The sequence below is a fragment of the Pithys albifrons genome, chromosome Z (genome assembly GCF_047495875.1).
Source record: "Pithys albifrons albifrons isolate INPA30051 chromosome Z, PitAlb_v1, whole genome shotgun sequence".
In the NCBI taxonomy this organism is placed as follows: Eukaryota; Metazoa; Chordata; class Aves; order Passeriformes; family Thamnophilidae; genus Pithys; species Pithys albifrons.
Window position 1 is genome coordinate 70,463 of NC_092497.1, and position 20,145 is coordinate 90,607.

A 20,145-nucleotide genomic window follows, 5' to 3' on the forward strand; every position below is an offset into this window, starting at 1 on the left:
CGGCCTCCCTAGAGGTGGCACTTCGCTCTCAGGGAAAGGGGGGTCTCTTGGGCGGCCTCCCGAAATTTGACACTTCATGCTCAGGGAAAGGGGGTTCCCCCGGTAGGCGTCCCAAGGGGCGACACTTCGGACTCCAGGGAAGGGGGTTTCCCCGGGTGGCCTCCCAAGAGGCGACACTTCGGGCACAGGGGAAGAGGGGTCCCTTGGGCGGCCTCCCGAGGGGCAACACTTGAGGCACCAGGAAAGTGGGGGTCCCCCGGGCGGCCTCCCACAAGGCGACACTTCGTGCTCAGGGAAAGGGGGGTCCCCTGGGTGGCCTCCCAAGGGGCGACTCTTCAGGCACTGGGGAAAGGGGGTCCACCGGGCAGCCTCCCGAGGGGCGACACTTTGGGTACCGGGAAAGGCGGGTCCCCCGGGTGGCCTCCCGAGGGGCGACACTTCAGGCACTGGGAAAGGGGGGTCTTGCAGGCAGCCTACTGGCTGCGACACTTCGGGCACTGTGGAAGGGTGGTCCTCCGATCGGCCTCCCGAGGGGCGACATTCCAGGCACCAGAAAGGGGGTCCCCGGCGGAGGGTTCCCGGGGGGGCGACATTCCGGGCACCGGGGGGGGGTCCCCAGCGGGGGGTTACCGGGGGTCGACATTCCGAACACCGGGGGTAGTCCCCGATGGGGGGTTCCTGGGGGGGCGACATTCTGGGCACCGGGAAGGGGGGCACCGGTCGGGGGTTCCTGGTGGGAGACATTCTGGTCAGTGGGGGAGGGGTACCCGGCTAGGGGCTCCCGCGGGGCGAGACTCCAGGCACCGACGGGGGGGGTCCCTGGCGAGGGCTCCAGGGGGGCGACATTTTGGACACCGGGATGGGAGGTCCCTGACAAGGGCTCCCGGGAGGCGACATTTCCGGCCCCGGGGGTGATGGGCCCCAGTGGGGCCTTCCAGGAGGTGAAATTTCGGGACCCAGAGAGGGGCGCCGGGGGTCCCCAAGGCGGGGTTACCGAGTCGCGACGCCTCGGGCGCCAGTTATCCCCAAGGGGGCGTTGCCAAGAGGCGACACCTCAGGCGGCGAGGGTCCCCAAGGGGGTGTTCCCGAGTGGCAACGCCTTAAGCGCCAGTGATCCCCAAGGGGGCGTTGCCAAGAGGCGAAAACTCGGGCGCCGGGGGTCCCCAAGGGGGGGTTGCCGAGGGTCGACACCTTGGGCGCCGGGGCTTCACAAGGGGGTGTCCGAGGGGCGACGCCTTGGGCACTGGGGTTCCCCAACGGGGGTTGCTGTGAGACGAGCCCTCGGGGGCTTGGGGTCCCCATGGGGGGGTTGCCGAGGGGCAACGCCTCGGGCGCCGGGGGTCCCCACGGGGGGGTTGCCGAGAGTCGACGCCTCGGGCGCCCGGGGTCCCCAAGGTGGGGTTGCCAAGGGACAACGCCTCGGGCACTGGGGTTCCCCAAGGGGGGTTGCCATGGGACAAGCTCTTGAGGGCTTTGGGTCCCCATGGGGGGCTACAGAGTGGCGAGCCCTCGGGCGCCGGGGGTCCCCATGGAGGGGTTGCCAAGAGGCGGCGCCTCGGGCACCTCGGGACCCCAAGGCGGGCCTGGCCGAGGGGCGGAGCCTCGGGCGCCGGGGGTCCCCAAGGCAGGGCTGGCCGAGGGGCGGTGCTTCTGGCGCCGGGGGTCCCCAAGTGGGGATTGCCAAGGAGCGACGCCACGGGCGCTGGGGGGTCCCAAAAGGAGGGGTTGCCGAGGGGCGAGCCCTTGGGCGATGAAAGTCCCCAAGAGGGGGTTGCCGAGGGGCGTCGCCTTGGGCGCCAGGGGTCCCAAAGGGTGGGTTGTCGAGGGGCGACGACGTCTCCGGCGCCGGGGTTACCGAGGCGTGGTTGCCGTGGGGCGACGCCTCGGGCGCCGGCGGTCCCAAAAGGGGGGGCTGGCTGAGTGTGGGCGCTTTGGGCACCGGGGGTGCCCAAGGGGGGTTCCCGAGGGCAAACATTTTTGGCACCGGGAGTCCCCAATAGGAGGTTTCCGAGGGACGACCTTTTGGGCACTGGGGATCCCCAAGTGGGTCTCCCGAGGGACATTTAGCACTGGGGGTCCCCAAGGGAGATTCCCGATGGACTACGTTTTGGGCACCCGGGTCCCCAAAGGGGGGTTCCCGAGGACCCACATTTTCAGCACCGGGGCTCCCCAATAGGAGTTTTCGGGGGGGCGACATTTCGGGCCCGCAGGGGGGTCCCCGGCGGGGGCTCCCGGGGGCGACATTTCGGGCACCGGAAGGAGGGATCCCCAACGGGAGCTCCCGAGGGGCAACTTTTCGGGCACCGGGCGCCGGGGGGTGCCCGGCAGGGGCTCCCGAGGGGCGGTATTTCGAACAACGGGAGCAGGGTCCCCGGCGGGCGCTCCCAGGGGGCGGCATCTCGGGCACCGTGAGGTGGGGTACCCGGCGGGAACTCCGGGGGAACGACGTGTCGGGCACCAGGATGGGGAGCGCCTGGGGTCCCCAAGGCGAAGTTGCCGAGGTGCAAAGTTTCAGGCGCCAGGGGGTCCCATGGGGGGGTTGCTGAGGGGCGACGCCTCGGTCACCAGTGATCCCCAAGGGGGCATTGCCAAGAGGCGACACCTCAGGCGCTGGGGGTCCCCAAAAGGGGGGCTGCCGAAGGTCGACGCCTCGGGCGCCGGGGGGCCCCAGAGGGGTGTTACCGAGGGGCGACGGCTCGGGCACTGAGGTTCCCCAAGGGGGGGGTGCCGTGGGACGAGCCCTCGGATGCCGGTGGTCCCCATGGGGGGTTATCGAGGGGCGACGCCTCGGGCGCCGGGGGGTTCTCAAGGGGGGGTTGCCGAAGGGTGACGCCTCGGGCGCTGAGGGTCTCCAAAGAGGCGGTGACCGAGGGACGACATTCAGGGCACCGGGGGTCCCCAAGGAGGTTTCCCGACGGACGACATTTTGGGCACCGGGGGTCCCCAAGGAGAATTCCCGAGGGATGTCAATTTGGGCACCGGGTGTCCCCAAAGGGAGGGTTGCTGAGGGGCGAGCCCTTGGGCGCCGCAGGTCCCCAATGGGAGGTTGTCGAGGGGCGACGCCACAGGCGCCGAGGGACCCCAAAGGCGGGGTTGCCGAGGGGCGATCCCTCAGGCGCAGGGGGTCCTCAAGGGCGGCATCGCCGAGGGGCGACGCTTCCGGCGCCAGGGTTCCCCAAAAGGGGGTTGCCGAAGGGCGACCCCTCGGGCGCCAGGGGTCCCCAAGAAGGGATTGCTGATAGGCGAGCCCTCGGGCGCCAGGGGTCCCCGAGGGGGGATTGCCGATGGGCGAAGCCTCAGGAGCCAGGGGTCCCCAAGGGGGGATTGCCGAGAGTCGACATTTCGGGCACTGGGAAGGGGGGTCCTCAAGGCGGGTTCCTGAGGGGCGACATTCCGGGCACCGGCAAGGGGAATCCCCAAGACGGGCTCCCAAGGGGCGACATTTTGGGCACCGGGAAGGGGGGGCCCCAAGGCGAACTCCCAGGGGGTGACATTCCGGGCATAGGGGGGGAGTACCCCGGCGGGGGGTTCCCAGGGGGCGACATTCCGGGCACCGGGGGGGGGTGTCCCCAACGGGGTTCTCCTGGAGGGCGACATTTCGGGCACCGGCGGGATGTCCCCAGGGGCGGGTTCCGGGGGGCGACATTTCGGTCTCTGGGCGGGGACCCCAAGGGGATTTTCGAGGATCGACATTCCAGGCACGGGGGATCCCCAAGGGGGGTTCCCGAGGGCCAAAATTTTGGGCACCGGGGCTCTCCAAGGGGGGTTCCCGAGGGCCGAAATTTTGGGCACCGGGGGTCCCCAAGAGGGGGCTCCCGAGAACCGACATTTTGGGCACCGGGGGTCCCCAAGGGGGGTTCCGGAGGGACGACATTTTTGGCACCGGGGGTCCCCAAGGGGGGTTCCCGAGGGCCGACATTTTGGGCACCGGGGGTCCCCAATGGGGGTTCCCGAGAGCCCATATTTTTGGCACCGGGGCTCCCCAATAGGAGTTTTCGGGGGGGCGACATTTCGGGCACGAAAGGAGGGGCCCTGGCGGGGGCTCCCGGGGGACAACATTTAGGGCACCAGAAGGAGGGATCCCCGGCGGGATCTCCCGAGGGGCGACATTTCGGGCACCGGGCAACAGGGGGTCCCCGGCGGGGGCTCCCGGGGGGCGGCATCTCGGGCACCGTGAGGTGGGGTCCCCGGCGGGAGCTCCGGGGGGCGACATGTCGGCCACCGGGGTGGGGGAGCGCCTGAGGTCCCCAAGGCGGGGTTGCCGTGGGGCGATGCCACGGACGCCCGGGGTCCCCAGGGCGGGGCTGGCCGAGGGGCGGCGCCTCGGGCGCCGGGGGTCCCCAAGGCGGGGCTGGCCGAGGGGCGGCGCCTCGGGCGCCGGGGGTCCCCAGGGCGGGGCTTGCCGAGGGGCGGTGCCTCAGGCGCCGGGAGGTCCCCAGGGCGGGGCTGGCCGAGGGGCGGAGCCTCGGGTGCCGAGGGGCCCCAGGCCGGGCCTGGCCGAGGGGCGGAGCCTCGGGCGCCAGCGGGGTCCCGAAGGTGGGGCTGGCCGAGGGGCGGCGCCTCGGGCGCCGGGGGTTTCAAGGGCGGGGCTGGCCGAGGGGCGGCGCCTCGGGCGCCTCGGATCCCCAAGGCGGGGCTGGCCGAGAGGCGGCGCCTCGGGCGCCGGGGCTCCCCAAGGGGAGCTTGCCGAGGGCCAAGCTCTTGGGCGCCGCGGGTCCCCAAGGGGGGGTTGCTGAGGGCCGTCGCCTTGGGCGCTGGGGGTGCCAAAGGGTGGGTTGCCGAGGGGCGACGCCTCCGTCGCCGGGGGTCCCCGAGGCGTGGTTGCCGTGGGGCCACGCCTCGGGCACCGGCGGTCCCAGAAGAGGGGGCTGGCCGAGTGTGGGCGCTTTGGGCACCGGGGGTCTCCAAAGGGGGGCTGGCCGAGGGGCGGCGCCTCGGGCGCGGGAGGTCCCTAATGGGCGCCGGCCATGGGGCAAAGCCTCGGGCGCCGGGGGTCCCCAAGTCGGGGCTGCCGAGGGGCGGCACTCGGGCGCCGTAGGTCCCTAAGGGGGAGTTGCCGAGGGGAGGCGCCTTGGGCGCCTTGGGTCCCCGAAAGGGGGGGTTGCCGAAGGACGACATTTCGGGCAGCGGGTTCCCCAAGGAGGATTCCCGAGGGACGACATTTTGGGCACCGGGGGTCCCCAAGGGGGGTTCCCGAGGGCCGACATTTTGGGCACCGGGGGTCCCTAAGGGGGGTTCCCGAGGGACGACATTTTGGGCACCGGGGGTCCCCAAGGGGGGTTCCGGAGGGCCGACATTTTTGGCACCGGGGGTCCCCAAAGGGGGTTCCCGAGGGCCGACATTTTGGGCACCGGGGGTCCCCAAGGGGGGTTCCCGAGGGCCGACATTTTGGGCACCGGGGGTCCCCAAGGGGGGTTCCCGAGGGACGACATTTTGGGCACCGGGGGTCCCCAAGGGGGGTTCCCGAGGGCCGACATTTTGGGCACCGGGGGTCCCCAAGGGGGGTTCCCGAGGGCCGACATTTTGGGCACCGGGGGTCCCCAAGGGGGGTTCTGGAGGGCCGACATTTTGGGCACCGGGGGTCCCCAAGGGGGGTTCTCGAGGGCCGACATTTTGGGCACCGGGGGTCCCCAAGGGGGGTTCCGGAGGGACGACATTTTTGGCACCGGGGGTCCCCAAAGGGGGTTCCCGAAGGCCGACATTTTGGGCACCGGGGGTGCCCAAGGGGGGTTCCCGAGGGCCGACATTTTGGGCACTGGGTGTCCCCAATGGGGGTTCCCGAGGGCCCATATTTTTGGCACCGGGGCTCCCCAATTAGAGTTTTCGGGGGGCGACATTTCGGGCACAAAAGGAGGGGCCCTGGCGGGGGCTCCCGAGGGGCAACATTTCGGGCACCAGAAGGAGGGATCCCCGGCGGGATCACCCGAGGGGCGACATTTCGGGCACCGGGCAACAGGGGGTCCCCGGCGGGGGCTCCCGGGGGGCGGCATCTCGGGCACCGTGAGGTGGGGTCCCCGGCGGGAACTCCGGGGGGCGACATGTCGGCCACCGGGGTGGGGGAGCGCCTGAGGTCCCCAAGGCGGGGTTGCCGTGGGGCGATGCCACGGACGCCCGGGGTCCCCAGGGCGGGGCTGGCCGAGGGGCGGCGCCTCGGGCGCCGGGGCTCCCCAAGGCGGGGCTGGCCGAGGGGCGGCGCCTCGGGCGCCGGGGGTCCCCAGGGCGGGGCTTGCCGAGGGGCGGTGCCTCGGGCGCCGGGGGTCCCCAGGGCGGGGCTGGCCGAGGAGCGGAGCCTCGGGCGCCGAGGGCCCCCAAGCCGGGCCTGGCCGAGGGGCGGAGCCTCGGGCGCGGGCGGGGTCCCCAAGGTGGGGCTGGCCGAGGGGCGGCGCCTCGGGCGCCGGGGGTTTCAAGGGCGGGGCTGGCCGAGGGGCGGCGCCTCGGGCGCCTCGGATCCCCAAGGCGGGGCTGGCCGAGAGGCGGCGCCTCGGGCGCCTCGGATCCCCAAGGCGGGGCTGGCCGAGGGCCAAGCTCTTGGGCGCCGCGGGTCCCCAAGGGGGGGTTGCTGAGGGCCGTCGCCTTGGGCGCCGGGGGTGCCAAAGGGTGGGTTGCCGAGGGGCGACGCCTCCGTCGCCGGGGGTCCCCGAGGCGTGGTTGCCGTGGGGCCACGCCTCGGGCACCGGCGGTCCCAGAAGGGGGGGCTGGCCGAGTGTGGGCGCTTTGGGCACCGGGGGTCTCCAAAGGGGGGCTGGCCGAGGGGCGGCGCCTCGGGCGCAGGAGGTCCCTAATGGGCGCCGACCATGGGGCAAAGCCTCGGGCGCCGGGGGTCCCCAAGTGGGGGCTGCCGAGGGGCGGCACTCGGGCGCCGTAGGTCCCTAAGGGGGAGTTGTCGAGGGGAGGCGCCTTGGGCACCTTGGGTCCCCGAAAGGGGGGGTTGCCGAAGGACGACATTTTGGGCAGCGGGTTCCCCAAGGAGGATTCCCGAGGGACGACATTTTGGGCACTGAGGGACCCCAAGGAAGGGTTGTCGAGGGGCGACGCCTCGGGCGCCGGGGGTCCTCAAGGGGGGGTTGCCGAAGGGCAACGCCTCGGGCGCCGGGGTTCCCCAAGGTGGGGTTGCCGAGGGCCGTCCCTCAGCGGCCGCGGGTCCCCAAAGGGGGTTTTCGAGGGGTGTCCCTCGGCCGCCGGTGGTCCTGAAGGCGTGGTTGCCGAGGGGCGAGCCCTCAGGTGCCGTGGGTCCCCAAGGGGGGGTTGCCGAGGGGCGATGCCACGGGCGCCGAGGGTCCCCAAGGGGGGGTTGCCGAGGAGTGACGCCACGGGCGCCGGGGGTCACGAAGGGGGGGTTGCCGAGGGGCGACGTCTCGGGCGCCGAAGGTTCCCGAGATGGGGTTGCCGAGGCGCGTCCCTCGGGTGCCAGGGGTCCCAAAAGGGGGGTTGCCGAGGGAGGACATTTTGGGCACTGGCCGGGGCCCAAAGGATGACATTTTCTGCATTGGGGGTCCCCAAGGCGAGTTGCCGAGGGACAACATTTCGGGAACCGGGCGTCCCCAATGGGGATTCCCGACGGACGACATTTCGGGCACCGGGGGTCCCCAAGGGGGGTTCCTGACGAACGACATTTCGGGAACTGGGGGTCCCCAAGGCGGGGCTTGCCGAAGGTCGGCACCTCAGGTGCCTCGGGTCCCCAAATCGGGGCTGCCGATGGGCGGCACCTTGGGCTTCGGGGTTCCCCAGGAAGGGCTTTCCGAGGGGCGACACCTCGGGCGCCGGGCGTCCCCAAAGGGGGTTCCTGACGGACGATATTTTGGGCACCGGGGCTCCCCAAAAAGGCCTCCCGACAGACGACATTTGAGGCACTTGGGGTCCCCAAGGGAGGTTCCCGACGGACGATATTTCGGGAACCGGGGGTCCCCAACGGGGGTTCCCGAGCGACGACATTTCAGGCACCGGGGATCCCCAAGAGGGGGATCCTGACGGACGACATTTCGGGCATCGGGGGTCCCCAAGGGGAGTTGCCGAGGGGCGACACCTCGGGCACCAGGGAAAGGCGTTCCCCCAGGCGACCTCCCTAGGCGTGACCCTTCGGGAATTGGGGAAGGGGTTTGCCCAGGCGGGCCTCCCAAGGGGCGACATTCGGTCGAATGGAAAGGGGGTTCCCCCGGGTGGCCTCCCGAAAGGTTGACACTTCGGGCTGTGCGAAAAGGGGATCCCCTGGGTGGCCTCCCGAAAGGTTGACACTTCGGTCTCAGGGAAATGGGGTTCCCATGGGGGGCCTCCCGAGGGGAGACACTTCGGGTACCGGGGAAGGGGGTTCCCCCGGTGGTCTCCCGAGGGGCGACACTTCGGGAACTGGGGAAGGAGGTTCCCCTGGGCGACATCCCGAAAGGCGACACTTTGGGTACCGGGGAAAGGGGTACCCCCAGGTGGCCTCCCGATAGTTTGACACTTCGTACTTTGGGAAAAAGGGTTCCGCTGGGCGGCCTCCCAAGGGGCGACACTTCATGCTCCGGGGGAGAGGTTTCCCCCGGGCGGCCTCCCGAGGGGCGACACTTCGGTCTCATGGAATGGGGGTTCTCTCGGGCGGCCTCCGAGGGGCGACACTTCAGGCATTTGGGAAGGGGGTTCCCCCGGGCGGCCTCCCGAGGGACAACACTTTGGGTACCGGGGAAGGAGGTACCCCCAGGTGGCCTCCCGACAGGTTGACACTTCAGTCTCAGGGAAAGGGGGTTCTCTCGGGCAGCCTCCCGAGGGGCAACACTTCGGGCACCAGGGAAGGGGGTTTCCCCAGGCGGCCTGCCGAGGGGCAACACTTCAGGCACCAGGGAAGGGGGTTCCCCCGAGCGGCCTCTCGAGGGGCGACTCTTCGGGCTCCGGGAAAGGGTGTTCCCCCAGGCGGCATACCAAAAGGCGACACTTCGGGCACTGGGAAAGGGGGTTCCCCAAGGGGGCCTCCCGAGGGGGGACACTTCGGGCACTGGGGAAGGGAGTTCCCCCTAGCGGCCTCCCGAGGGGCGACACTTTGGGCACCGGGAAAGGGGGTTGCCCCGGGCGGCTTTTCAAAGTGCAACACTTCGTGCACGGGGAAAGGGGCGTCCCCTGGGCACCCTCCCAAGTGGCGACACTTCCGGCACCAGGAAACGGGTGTGCCCCGGGCAGCCTACTGTGGTGCAACACTTCGGGCACTGGGAAAGGGGAGTTTCCCGGGCAGCCTACTGTGGTGCGACACTTCGGGCACTTGGGAAAGGGGGTTCGCTGGGCGGCCTTCTGAGGCGTGACACTTTGGGCACCAGGAAAGGGGGGGTCCCCCGGCGGTCTCCCGAGGGGCGACACTTCGGTACTGGGAAAGAGGGTTCCCCTGGGTAGCCTACAGTTCTGCGACACTTCGGGCACTGGGGAAGGGGGTTCCCCTGGGCGGCCTCCCGAAGGGTAACACTTTGGGTACCGGGGAATGCAGTTCCTCCGGTCGGCCCTCCGAGGGGCGACACTTTGTGCACCGGAAAAGGTGGGTCCCCCGGGCGGCCTCCCGAGGGGCGACACTTCGGTACTGGGAAAGAGGGTTCCCCTGGGAAGCCTACAATGGTGCAACACTTCAGGCACTGGGGAAGGGGGGTCCCCCGGGCAGCCTCTTGAGAGGTGACATTTCGGCAACTGGGAAAGAGGGTTCCCCTGGGAAGCCTACAATGGTGCAACACTTCAGGCACTGGGGAAGGGGGTTCCCCCGGGCAGCCTCTTGAGAGGTGACATTTCGGGAACTGGGAAAGAGGGTTCCCCTGGGTGGCCTCCCGAGGGGCGACACTTTGGGCACCGGAGAAGAGGGTTCCCCCGGGCGGCCTCCCGCGGGGCGACACTTCTGTCTCAGGGACAGGGGGCTCCCCCGGGCGGCCTCACTAGGGGCGACACTTCAAGAACTCGGGAAGGGGGTTCACCCGGGTGGCATCCCGAGGGGCAACACTTTGAGCACAGGGGAAGGGGGTTGCCCCAGGCGGCCTCCCGAGGGGCGACACTTATGGCACTGGGGAAGAGGGCTCCCCCTGGCGGCCTCCCGAGGGGCCACACTTATGGCACCATGAAAGAGGGTTCCCCCGGGTGGCCTCCCGCGGGGCGACACTTCGAGCTCAGGGAAAGGGGGATCCCCTGGCAGCCTTCCGAGGGTCGACACTTTGGGCTCCGGGGAAGGGGGTTCCCCCGTATGGCTTTTTGAAGAGCGACACTTCATGCACGGGGAAAGGGGGGTCCCCCGGGCGGCCTCCCAAGTGGCGACACTTTGGGCACCAGGAAAAGGGGGAACCCCCGGGCAGCCTACTGTGGTACAACACTTCGGGCACCGGGGAAGGGGGTTCCCCCAGGCGGACTCACGAGGGGCGTCACTTCGGGCACAGGGGAAGGGGGTTCCCCTGGGCGGCCTCCAAAGGGGTGACACTTGGAGCACCAGGGAAGGGGGTTTTTCCGGGTGGCCTCCCGAGGGGCGACACTTTGGGCACCGGGGAAGGGGGTTCCCCCGGGCAAACTCCCGAAAGGTTGACACTTTGGGCACCGGGAAAGGGTTTTCCCCCGGGCGGCCTCCCGATTGGCAACGCTTCACGCTCCGGGGAAGAGGGTTCCCCCGGGCAGCCTCCCGAGGGGCGACACTTCGGGCACCAGAGAAGGGGGTTCCCCCGGTCGGCCTCCCGAGGGACGACACTTCGTGTACCGGGGATGGGGGTTCCCCCGGGCGGCTTTGGGCACTGGGAAAGGAGGTTCCCCCGGGCAAACTCCCAAAAGGTTGACACTTGGGGCTCCGGGAAAGTGGGTTCCCCCAGGCAGCCTCACAAGGGGCGACACTTCATGCTCCAGGGAAGGAGGTTCCCCCGGGCGGCCTCCCGACTACCGACACTTCATGCTGAGGGAAAGGGGGTTCCCCTGGGCAGCCTCCCGAGGGGAGACACTTTGGGCACTGGGGAAGGGTGTTCCCCCGGGCGGCATCCCAAGCGGCCACACTTCAGGCACCGGGGAAGGAGGGTCCCCTGGGTGGCTTCCCGTGGAGTGACACTTCGGGCACTGGGAAAGGGGGTTCCCCCGGGCGCCATCCCGAGGGACGACACTTCGGGCACTGGGGAAGGGGTTTCCCCCGGGCGGCTTCCCGAGGGGGGACACTTCAGGCACCGGGGAAGGGGGTTACCCCGGGCGGCCCCCGGAGAGACTATACTTTGGGTATTGGGGAATGGGGTTCCCCCAGGCGGCATCCCGAGGGACGACACTTGGTGTTCCGGGGAAGGGGGTTGCCCCGGGAGGCCTAGCGAGGGGAGACACTTTGGGCACTGGGAAAGGGGATTCCCCCTGGCTGCCTCCCAAGGGGCGACTCTTCGGGCTCCGGGAAAGGGTGTTCCCCCAGTCGGCATCCCAAAATGCGACATTTCGGGTACCGAGGAAAGGGGTTCCCCAGGGGGGCCTCCCAAAAGGTGGACACTTCGGGCTCCCGGAAAGGGGGTTCCCCCGGTGGCCTCCTGATGGGCGACACTTCACACTCTGGGGAAGGGGGTTCCCCCAGGCAGCCTCCCGAGGGGCAAAACTTTGTGTACCGGGGAAGGAGTTTGCCCCAGGCGGCCTTCCGTGGGGTTACACTTTGGGCACCGGGGAAGGGGGTTCCCCCGAGCGGCCTCTCAAGGGGCGACTCTTCGGGCTCCGGGAAAGGGTGTTCCCCCAGGCGGCATACCGAAAGGCGACACTTCGGGCACTGGGAAAGGGGGTTCCCCAGGGGGGCCTCCCGAGGGGGGACACTTCGGGCACTGGGGAAGGGAGTTCCCCCTAGCGGCCTCCCGAGGGGCAACACTTTGGGCACCGGGAAAGGGGGTTGCCCCGGGCGGCTTTTCAAAGTGCAACACTTCGTGCACGGGGAAAGGGGGGTCCCTTGGGCACCCTCCCAAGTGGCGACACTTCCGGCACCTGGAAACGGGTGTGCCCCGGGCAGCCTACTGTGGTGCAACACTTCGGGCACTGGGGAAGGGGGGTCCCCCGGGCAGCCTCCCGAGGGGTGACACTTCGGGCACCGGGAAATGGGAGTTTCCCAGGTGGCCTCCCAAGGGGCGACACTTCGGGCACTTGGGAAAGGGGGTTCGCTGGGCGGCCTTCTCAAGCGCGACACTTTGGGCACCGGGAAAGGGGGGTCCCCCGGCGGTCTCCTGAGGGGCGACACTTTCTGCACCGGAAAAGGCGAGTCCCCCGGGCGGCCTCCCGAGGGGCGACACTTCGGTACTGGGAAAGAGGGTTCCCCTGGGAAGCCTACAATAGTGCGACACTTCAGGCACTGGGGAAGGGGGCTCCCCCGGGCAGCCTCTTGAGAGGTGATATTTCGGGCACTGGGAAAGAGCGGTCCCCCGGGTGGCCTCCCGCGGGGCGACACTTCGAGCTCAGGGAAAGAGGGATCCGCTGGGAAGCCTTCCGAGGGGTGACACTTTGGGCACCGGGGAAGTGGGTTCCCCCGGGCGGCTTTTCGAAGAGCGACACTTCGTGCACAAGGAAAGGGGGGTCCCCCGGGCGGCCTCCCAAGTGGCGACACTTTGGGCACCGGGAAAGGGGGGTCCCCCGGGCGGCCGACCAAGGGGTGACACTTCGGGCACTGGGAAAGTGGAGTTTCCCGGGCAGCCTAATGTGGTGCGACACTTCAGGCACTTGGGAAGGCGGGTCCGCTGGGCGGCCTTCCGAGGTGCGACACTTTGGGCACCGGAAAAGGCGGGTCCCTCAGGCGGCCTCCCGAGGGGTGACACTTCGGTACTGGGAAAGAGGGTTCCCCTGGGAAGCCGACAGTGGTGCGACACTTCAGGCACTGGGGAAGGGAGGTCCCCTGGGCGGCCTCCTGAGGGGTGACATTTTGGGCACCGGGAAAGAGGTTTCCCCCGGGTGGCCTCCCACGGGGCGACACTTTGAGCTCAGGGAAAGGGGCTTTCCCCTGGTGGCATCCCGAGGGGCGACATTTCAGGCACTGGGGATGGGGGTTCCCCCTGGCGGCCTCCCTAGAGGCGACACTTCCCTCTCAGGGAAAGGGGGGTCTCTTGGGCGGCCTCCCAAGTGGCGACACTTCGGGCACCGGGAAAGGGGGATCCCCCGGGCAGACTACTGTGGTACAACACTTCGGGCACTGGGGAAGGGGGGTCTCCCGGGCGACCTCCCGAGGGGCAAAACTTCAGTCTCAGGGAAAGGGGGGTCTCTTGGCAGGCCTCCCGAAGGTTGACATTTTGGGCTCAGAAAAAGGGAGTTCCCCTGGGAGGCGTCCCAAGAGGCAACACTTCTGGCTCCGGAGAAGGGGGTTCCCCATGGTGGCCTCCTGAAGGGTGACACTTCGCTCTCAGGGAAAGGGGGCTGCCCCGGGCGGCCTTCCGAGGGGGCGACACTTTGGGCGCTGGGAAGGGGGTTCACCCACGCGGCCTCCCGATGGGCAACAATTCAGGCATTGGATAAGGGGGCTCCCCCGGGCGGCCTACTGACGGGCGACACTTCGGGTACTCGGGAAGGGGGTTCCCCTGGATGGAGTCCCAAAGGGTAACACTTCGGGTACTGAGGAAGGGGGTTCCCCCAAACGGCCTGCCGAGGGGCGACACTTCAGGCACCAGGAAAGCAGGGTCCCCCTGGCGGCCTCCCGAAGGGAGACACTTCACGCACTGGGAAAGGCGGGTCCCCCAGGCGGCCTCCCGCGGGGTGACACTTCGAGCTCAGGGAAAGGGGGTTCCCCTGGGCGGCCTTCCGAGGGGCGACACTTTGGGCACCGGGAAAAGGGGGTTCCCCCGGGCGGCTTTTCAAAGTGCGACACTTCGTGCACGAGGAAAGGGGGGTCCCCTGAGCGCCCTCCCAAGTGGCGACACTTCGGGCACGGGGAAACGGGATCCCCTGGGCGGCCTCCCAAGGGGCGACACTTTGGCCTCAGGGAAAGGGGGCTCCCTCGGGCGGTTTCCCGAGGAGCGACCCTTCGGGCACTGGGGAAGGGGGCTCTCCCGGGCGGCATCCCGAGGGCCGACACTTCGAGAACCGAGGGAAGGGGGTTCCCCCGGGCGGCCCCCCGATGGGGGACACTTTGGGAACTGGGGAAGGGGGTTCCCCCGGGCGGCCTCCCGAGGGGCAACACTTCGAGCACCATGGAAGAGGGTTCCCCCAGGCGGCCTCTTGAGAGGCGACACTTCAGGCACAGGAGAAGGGGGATCCCCTGGGCGGCCTCCTGAGGGGCGACACTTCGGTCTCAGGAAATGGGGGCTCCCCCTGGCGGCATCTCGAGGAGCGACACTTTTAGCACCATGGAAGAGGGTTCCCCCCGGCGGCCTCCCGAAGGGCGACACTTTGGGCATCGGGAAAGGGGTGTGCCCCGGACAGCCTACTGTGGTGCAACACTTCGGGCACTGGGGAAGGGGTGTCCCCCGGCCGGCCTCCCGAGGGGCGACACTTCGGGCACTGGGACAGGGGAGTTTCCCGGTCAGCCTACTGTGGTGCGATGCTTCAGGCACTTGGGAAGGGGTGTCCGCTGGGCGGCCTTCTGAGGCGTGACACTTTGGGCACCAGGAAAAGGGGGTCCCCCGGGCGGCCTCCTGAGGGACGACACTTCGGTACTGGGAAAGAGGGTTCCCCTGGGCAGCCTACAGTGGTGCGACACTTTGGGCACCGGGGAAGGGGGTTCCCCCGGGTGGCCTCCCGAGGGGCGACACTTCAGACACCAGGAAAGGGTGGTCCCCCTGGCGGCCTTCCAAAGGGTGACACTTCACGCACTGGGAAAAGGGGGTCCCCAGGGCGGCCCCTCAGTGGCAACACTCCGGGCAACGGGAAAGGGGGGTCTCCTGGGCGGCCTCTCGAGGGGCGACACTTTAGGCAGTGGAGAAGGAGGGTCCCCCCGGCGGCCTGCCGAGGGGCGACACTTCAGACACCATGAAAGGAGGCTCCCCCTGGCGGCCTTCCTGAGGGAGACACTTTGGGCACAAGGGAAGGGGGGTTCCCTAGGCGGCCTCCCGAGGGGGACACTTCGGGCACCAAGGAAGGGGCTTCCCCCGGGCGGCCTCACGAGGGGCAGCACTTCGGGCACCGGGAAAGGGGTTTCCCCCGGGTGGCCTCCCGAGGTGCAACACTTGGGGCACCGGGGAAGGGGGTTCCCCTGGGCGGCCTCCCAAGAGGCAACACTTCAGGTACTGGGAAAGGGGGTTCCCCTGGGCGGCCTCCCAAGGTGCGACACTTCAGGCATTGGGAAAGGGCAGTGCCCCGGCACACTCCTGTTGTGCGACACTTCGGGAACTGGGGAAGGAGGGTCCATCGTGCGGCCTCCCATTGGCTACACTTCGGGCACCGAGGAAGGGGGGTCCCCCAGGAGGACTCCCGAGGGGCCACACTTCGGGCGCCGGGAATGAGGGGTCCCCCCGTCGGCCTACTGTGGTGCGACACTTCGGGCACCGGGGAAGGGGGCTCACCCGGGCGGCCTCCCGAGGAGTGACACTACTTGCACCAGGAAACGGGTTCACCCGGGCGGCCTCCCGAGGGGCGACACTTTGGGCACCAAGGAAGGGAGTTCCCCCGGTCGGCCTCCTGAGGGGCGACACTTTGGGCACCGGGGAAGGGAGTTTCCCCGGTCGGCCTCCCGAGGGGCGACACTTAGGGCACCGGGGAAGGGGGTTCCCCTGGGGGGCCTCCCGAAGGGTCAACACTTCGGGCAGTGGGGAAGGCGATTCCTCCGGACGGCCTCCCGAGGGGAGGCACTTTGGGCACCAAGGAAGGGGTTACCCCTGGCGGCATCTCGAGGGGCGACACTTCTGGCACCGGGAAGGTGGTTCCCCCGGCGGCCTCCCGAGGGGTGACACTTCGGATACCGGGGAAGGAGGTTCCCCTGGGCGACCTCCCGAAGGGTAACACTTCGGGTACCGGGAAAGGGGGTCCTCCGGTTGGCCTCCCGAGGGGCGACACTTCGGGCACCGGAAAATGGGGGTCCCCTGGGCGGCCTCCCAAGAGGCAACACTTCAGGTACTGGGAAAGGGGGTTCCCCTGGGCAGCCTCCCAAGGTGCGACACTTCAAGCATTGGGAAAGGGCAGTGCCCCGGCGCACTCCTGTTGTGCGACACTTCGGGAACTGGGGAAGGAGGGTCCATCGTGCGGCCTCCCATTGGCTACACTTCGGGCACCGAGGAAGGGGGGTCCCCCCGTCGGCCTACTGTGGTGCGACACTTCGGGCATCGGGGAAGGGGGGTCGCCCTGGCGGCCTCCCGAGGGGCGACACTTAGGGCACCGGGGAAGGGGGTTCCCCTGGGGGGCCTCCCGAGAGGCAACACTTTGGGCACTGGGGAAGAGGGGTCCCCCGGGCGGCCTCCCGAGGGGTGACACTTCGGGCACCAATGAAGGGGCGTCCCTCGGGCGGCCTCACGAGGGGCAACACTTCGGGCACTGAAAAAGGGGCTTCCCCTTTCGGCCTCCCTAGATGCGCCACTTCGCTCTCAGGGAAAGGGGGGTCTCTTGGGAGGCCTCCCGAAAGTTGACACTTCAGGCTCAGGGAAAGGGGGTTCCCCTGGGAGGCGTCCCAATGGGTGACACTTCGGGCTCCGGGGAAGTGGGTTACCCCGGGCAGCCTACTGAGGGGGGACACTTCGGTCTCAGGGAAAGGGGGCTCCCCCGGGCGGCCTCCCGAGGGTCTACACTTTGGGTACTGGGGAAGGGGGTTCCCCCAGGCGGCGTCCTGAGGGGTGACACTTTGAGCACCAGGCAAGGGGGGTCCCCCGGGCAGCCTCCCGAGGGGCGACACTTCGGGCACCGGGAAATGGGGGTCCTCCGGGCGGCTTCCCGAGGGGCGACACTTCAGGCACTCGGGAAGGGGGTTCTCCGGACGGCCCCTCAGGGGCGACATTTTGGGAACGGGGGAAGGGGGGTTCCCCGAGCAGCCTCCCGAGGGGGAGATTTCAGGCACCCAGGAAGGGGGTACCCCCGGGTGACCTCCAAGGTGCGACACTTAGGGCACCAGGGAAGGGGGTTCCCCTTGGGGGGCCTCCCAAGGGGCGACACTTCAAGCAGTAGGGAAGGGGGTTCCCCCGGACGGCCTCCCGAGTGGCGATATTACAGGCACTGGGGAAGGGGGTTCCCCTGGGCAGCCTCTCGATGGGCGACAATTCGGTCTCAGAGAAAGGGAGCTCCCCCGGGCGGCCTCCCGAGGGGCGACACTTCAGGCATAGGGGATGGGGGCTCCCCCGGGCGGCATCCCGAGGGGCGACACTTTGAGAACCGGGGAAGGGGGTTCCCCTGGGCGGCCTCCCAAGGGGCGACAGGTCGGGCACTGGGGAAGGGGGTTCCCCCTGGCGGCCTCCCCGGGGGCGACATTTCAGGTACTGGGGAAGAGGGTTGCCTTGGGCGGCCACCCGAAAGGTAACACTTCGGGTACCGAGGAAGGGGGTTCCCCCAGTCGGCCTCCCAAGGGACAACACTTCAGGCACCAGGGAAGGGGGTTCCCCCAGTCGGCCTCCCGAGGTGCAACACTTTGGGCACCGGGGAAGGGGCTTCTCTGGGCGGCCTCCTGAGAGGCGACACTTTGGGCACCAGGGAAGGGGTTTCCCCCTGGCGGCCTCCCTAGAGGTGGCACTTTGCTCTCAGGGAAAGGGGAGTCTCTTGGGCGGCCTCCCGAAATTTAAAACTTCATGCTCAGGGAAAGGGGGTTCCCCCGGTAGGCGTCCCAAGGGGCGACACTTCGGGCTCCAGGGAAGGGGGTTTCCCCGGGTGGCCTCCCAAGAGGCGACACTTTGGGCACAGGGGAAGAGGGGTCCCTTGGGCGGCCTCCCGAGGGGCAACACTTGAGGCACCAGGAAAGTGGGGGTCCCCCGGGCGGCCTCCCACAAGGCGACACTTCGTGCTCAGGGAAAGGGGGGTCCCCTGGGTGGCCTCCCAAGGGGCGACTCTTCAGGCACTGGGGAAAGGGGGTCCACCGGGCAGCCTCCCGAGGGGCGACACTTTGGGTACCGGGAAAGGCGGGTCCCCCGGGTGGCCTCCCGAGGGGCGACACTTCAGGCACTGGGAAAGGGGGGTCCCGCAGGCAGCCTACTGGCTGCGACACTTCGGACACTGTGGAAGGGTGGTCCTCCGATCGGCCTCCCGAGAGGCGACATTCCAGGCACCAGAAAGGGGGTCCCCGGTGGAGGGTTCCCGGGGGGGCGACATTCCGGGCACCGGGGCGGGGTCCCCAGCGGGGGGTTACCGGGGGTCGACATTCCGAACACCGGGGGTAGTCCCCGATGGGGGGTTCCTGGGGGGGCGACATTCTGGGCACCGGGGAGGGGGTCACCGGTCGGGGGTTCCTGGTGGGAGATATTCCGGTCAGTGGGGGAGGGGTACCCGACTAGGGGCTCCCGCGGGGCGAGACTCCGGGCACCGACAGGGGGGTCCCTGGCGAGGGCTCCAGGGGGGCGACATTTTGGACACCGGGATGGGAGATCCCTGACAAGGGCTCCCGGGAGGCGACATTTCCGGCCCCGGGGGTGATGGGCCCCAGTGGGGCCTTCCAGGAGGTGAAATTTCGGGACCCAGAGAGGGGCGCCGGGGGTCCCCAAGGCGGGGTTACCGAGTCGCGACGCCTCGGGCGCCAGTGATCCCCAAGGGGGCGTTGCCAAGGGGCGACACCTCGGGCGGCGAGGGTCCCCAAGGGGGTGTTCCCGAGTGGCAACGCCTCAAGCGCCAGTGATCCCCAAGGGGGCGTTGCCAAGAGGCGAAAACTCGGGCGCCGGGGGTCCCCAAGGGGGGGTTGCCGAGGGTCGACACCTTGGGCGCCGGGGCTTCACAAGGGGGTGTCCGAGGGGCGACGCCTTGGGCACTGGGGTTCCCCAACGGGGGTTGCTGTGGGACGAGCCCTCGGGGGCTGGGGGTCCCCATGGGGGGGTTGCCGAGGGGCAACGCCTCGGGCGCCGGGGGTCCCCACGGGGGGGTTGCCGAGAGTCGACGCCTCGGGCGCCCGGGGTCCCCAAGGTGGGGTTGCCAAGGGACAACGCCTCGGGCACTGGGGTTCCCCAAGGGGGGGTTGCCATGGGACAAGCTCTTGGGGGCTTTGGGTCCTCATGGGGGGGTTACAGAGTGGCGAGCCCTCGGGCGCCGGGGGTCCCCATGGAGGGGTTGCCAAGAGGCGGCGCCTCGGGCGCCTCGGGACCCCAAGGCGGGCCTGGCCGAGGGGCGGAGCCTCGGGCGCCGGGGGTCCCCAAGGCAGGGCTGGCCGAGGGGCGGTGCTTCGGGCGCCGGGGGTCCCCAAGTGGGGATTGCCAAGGAGCGACGCCACAGGCGCTGGGGGGTCCCAAAAGGAGGGGTTGCCGAGGGGCGAGCCCTTGGGCGATGAAAGTCCCCAAGAGGGGGTTGCCGAGGGGCGTCGCCTTGGGCGCCAGGGGTCCCAAAGGGTGGGTTGTCGAGGGGCGACGACGTCTCCGGCGCCGGGGTTACCGAGGCGTGGTTGCCGTGGGGCGACGCCTCGGGCGCCGGCGGTCCCAAAAGGGGGGGCTGGCTGAGTGTGGGCGCTTTGGGCACCGGGGGTGCCCAAGGGGGGTTCCCGAGGGCAAACATTTTTGGCACCGGGAGTCCCCAATAGGAGGTTTCCGAGGGACGACCTTTTGGGCACTGGGGATCCCCAAGTGGGGCTCCCGAGGGACATTTAGCACTGGGGGTCCCCAAGGGAGATTCCCGAGGGACTACGTTTTGGGCACCCAGGTCCCCAAAGGGGGGTTCCCGAGGGCCCACATTTTCAGCACCGGGGCTCCCCAATAGGAGTTTTCGGGGGGGCGACATTTCGGGCACGCAGGGGGGGTCCCCGGCGGGGGCTCCCGGGGGCGACATTTCGGGCACCGGAAGAAGGGTTCCCCTGCGGGAGCTCCCGAGGGGCAACATTTCGGGCACTGGGAAAGTGGAGTTTCCCGGGACGCCTAATGTGGTGCGACACTTCGGGCACTTGGGAAGGCGGGTCCGCTGGGCGGCCTTCCGAGGTGCGACACTTTGGGCACCGGGGAAGGCGGGTCCTCCAGGCGGCCTCCCGAGGGGCGACACTTCGGTACTGGGAAAGAGGGTTCCCCTGGGAAGCCGACAGTGGTGCGACTCTTCAGGCACTGTGGAAGGGGGGTCCCCCGGGCAGCCTCTTGAGGGGTGACATTTAGGGCACCGGGAAAGAGGGGTCCCCCGGGTGGCCTCCCGCGGGGCGACACT

At 69.6% G+C, this 20,145-nt stretch overlaps 1 protein-coding gene across 1 annotated transcript; it reads right to left on the bottom strand.

Annotated features, from left to right (window-relative positions):
- Positions 1-19,017: 19,017 nt before the first annotated feature.
- On the bottom strand, positions 19,018-19,782 carry LOC139684607 (uncharacterized protein DKFZp434B061-like). The gene has a single exon (XM_071580718.1). It carries the CDS (start codon positions 19,780-19,782, stop codon positions 19,018-19,020), a length of 765 nt encoding a protein of 254 aa, XP_071436819.1.
- Positions 19,783-20,145: the final 363 nt, after the last annotated feature.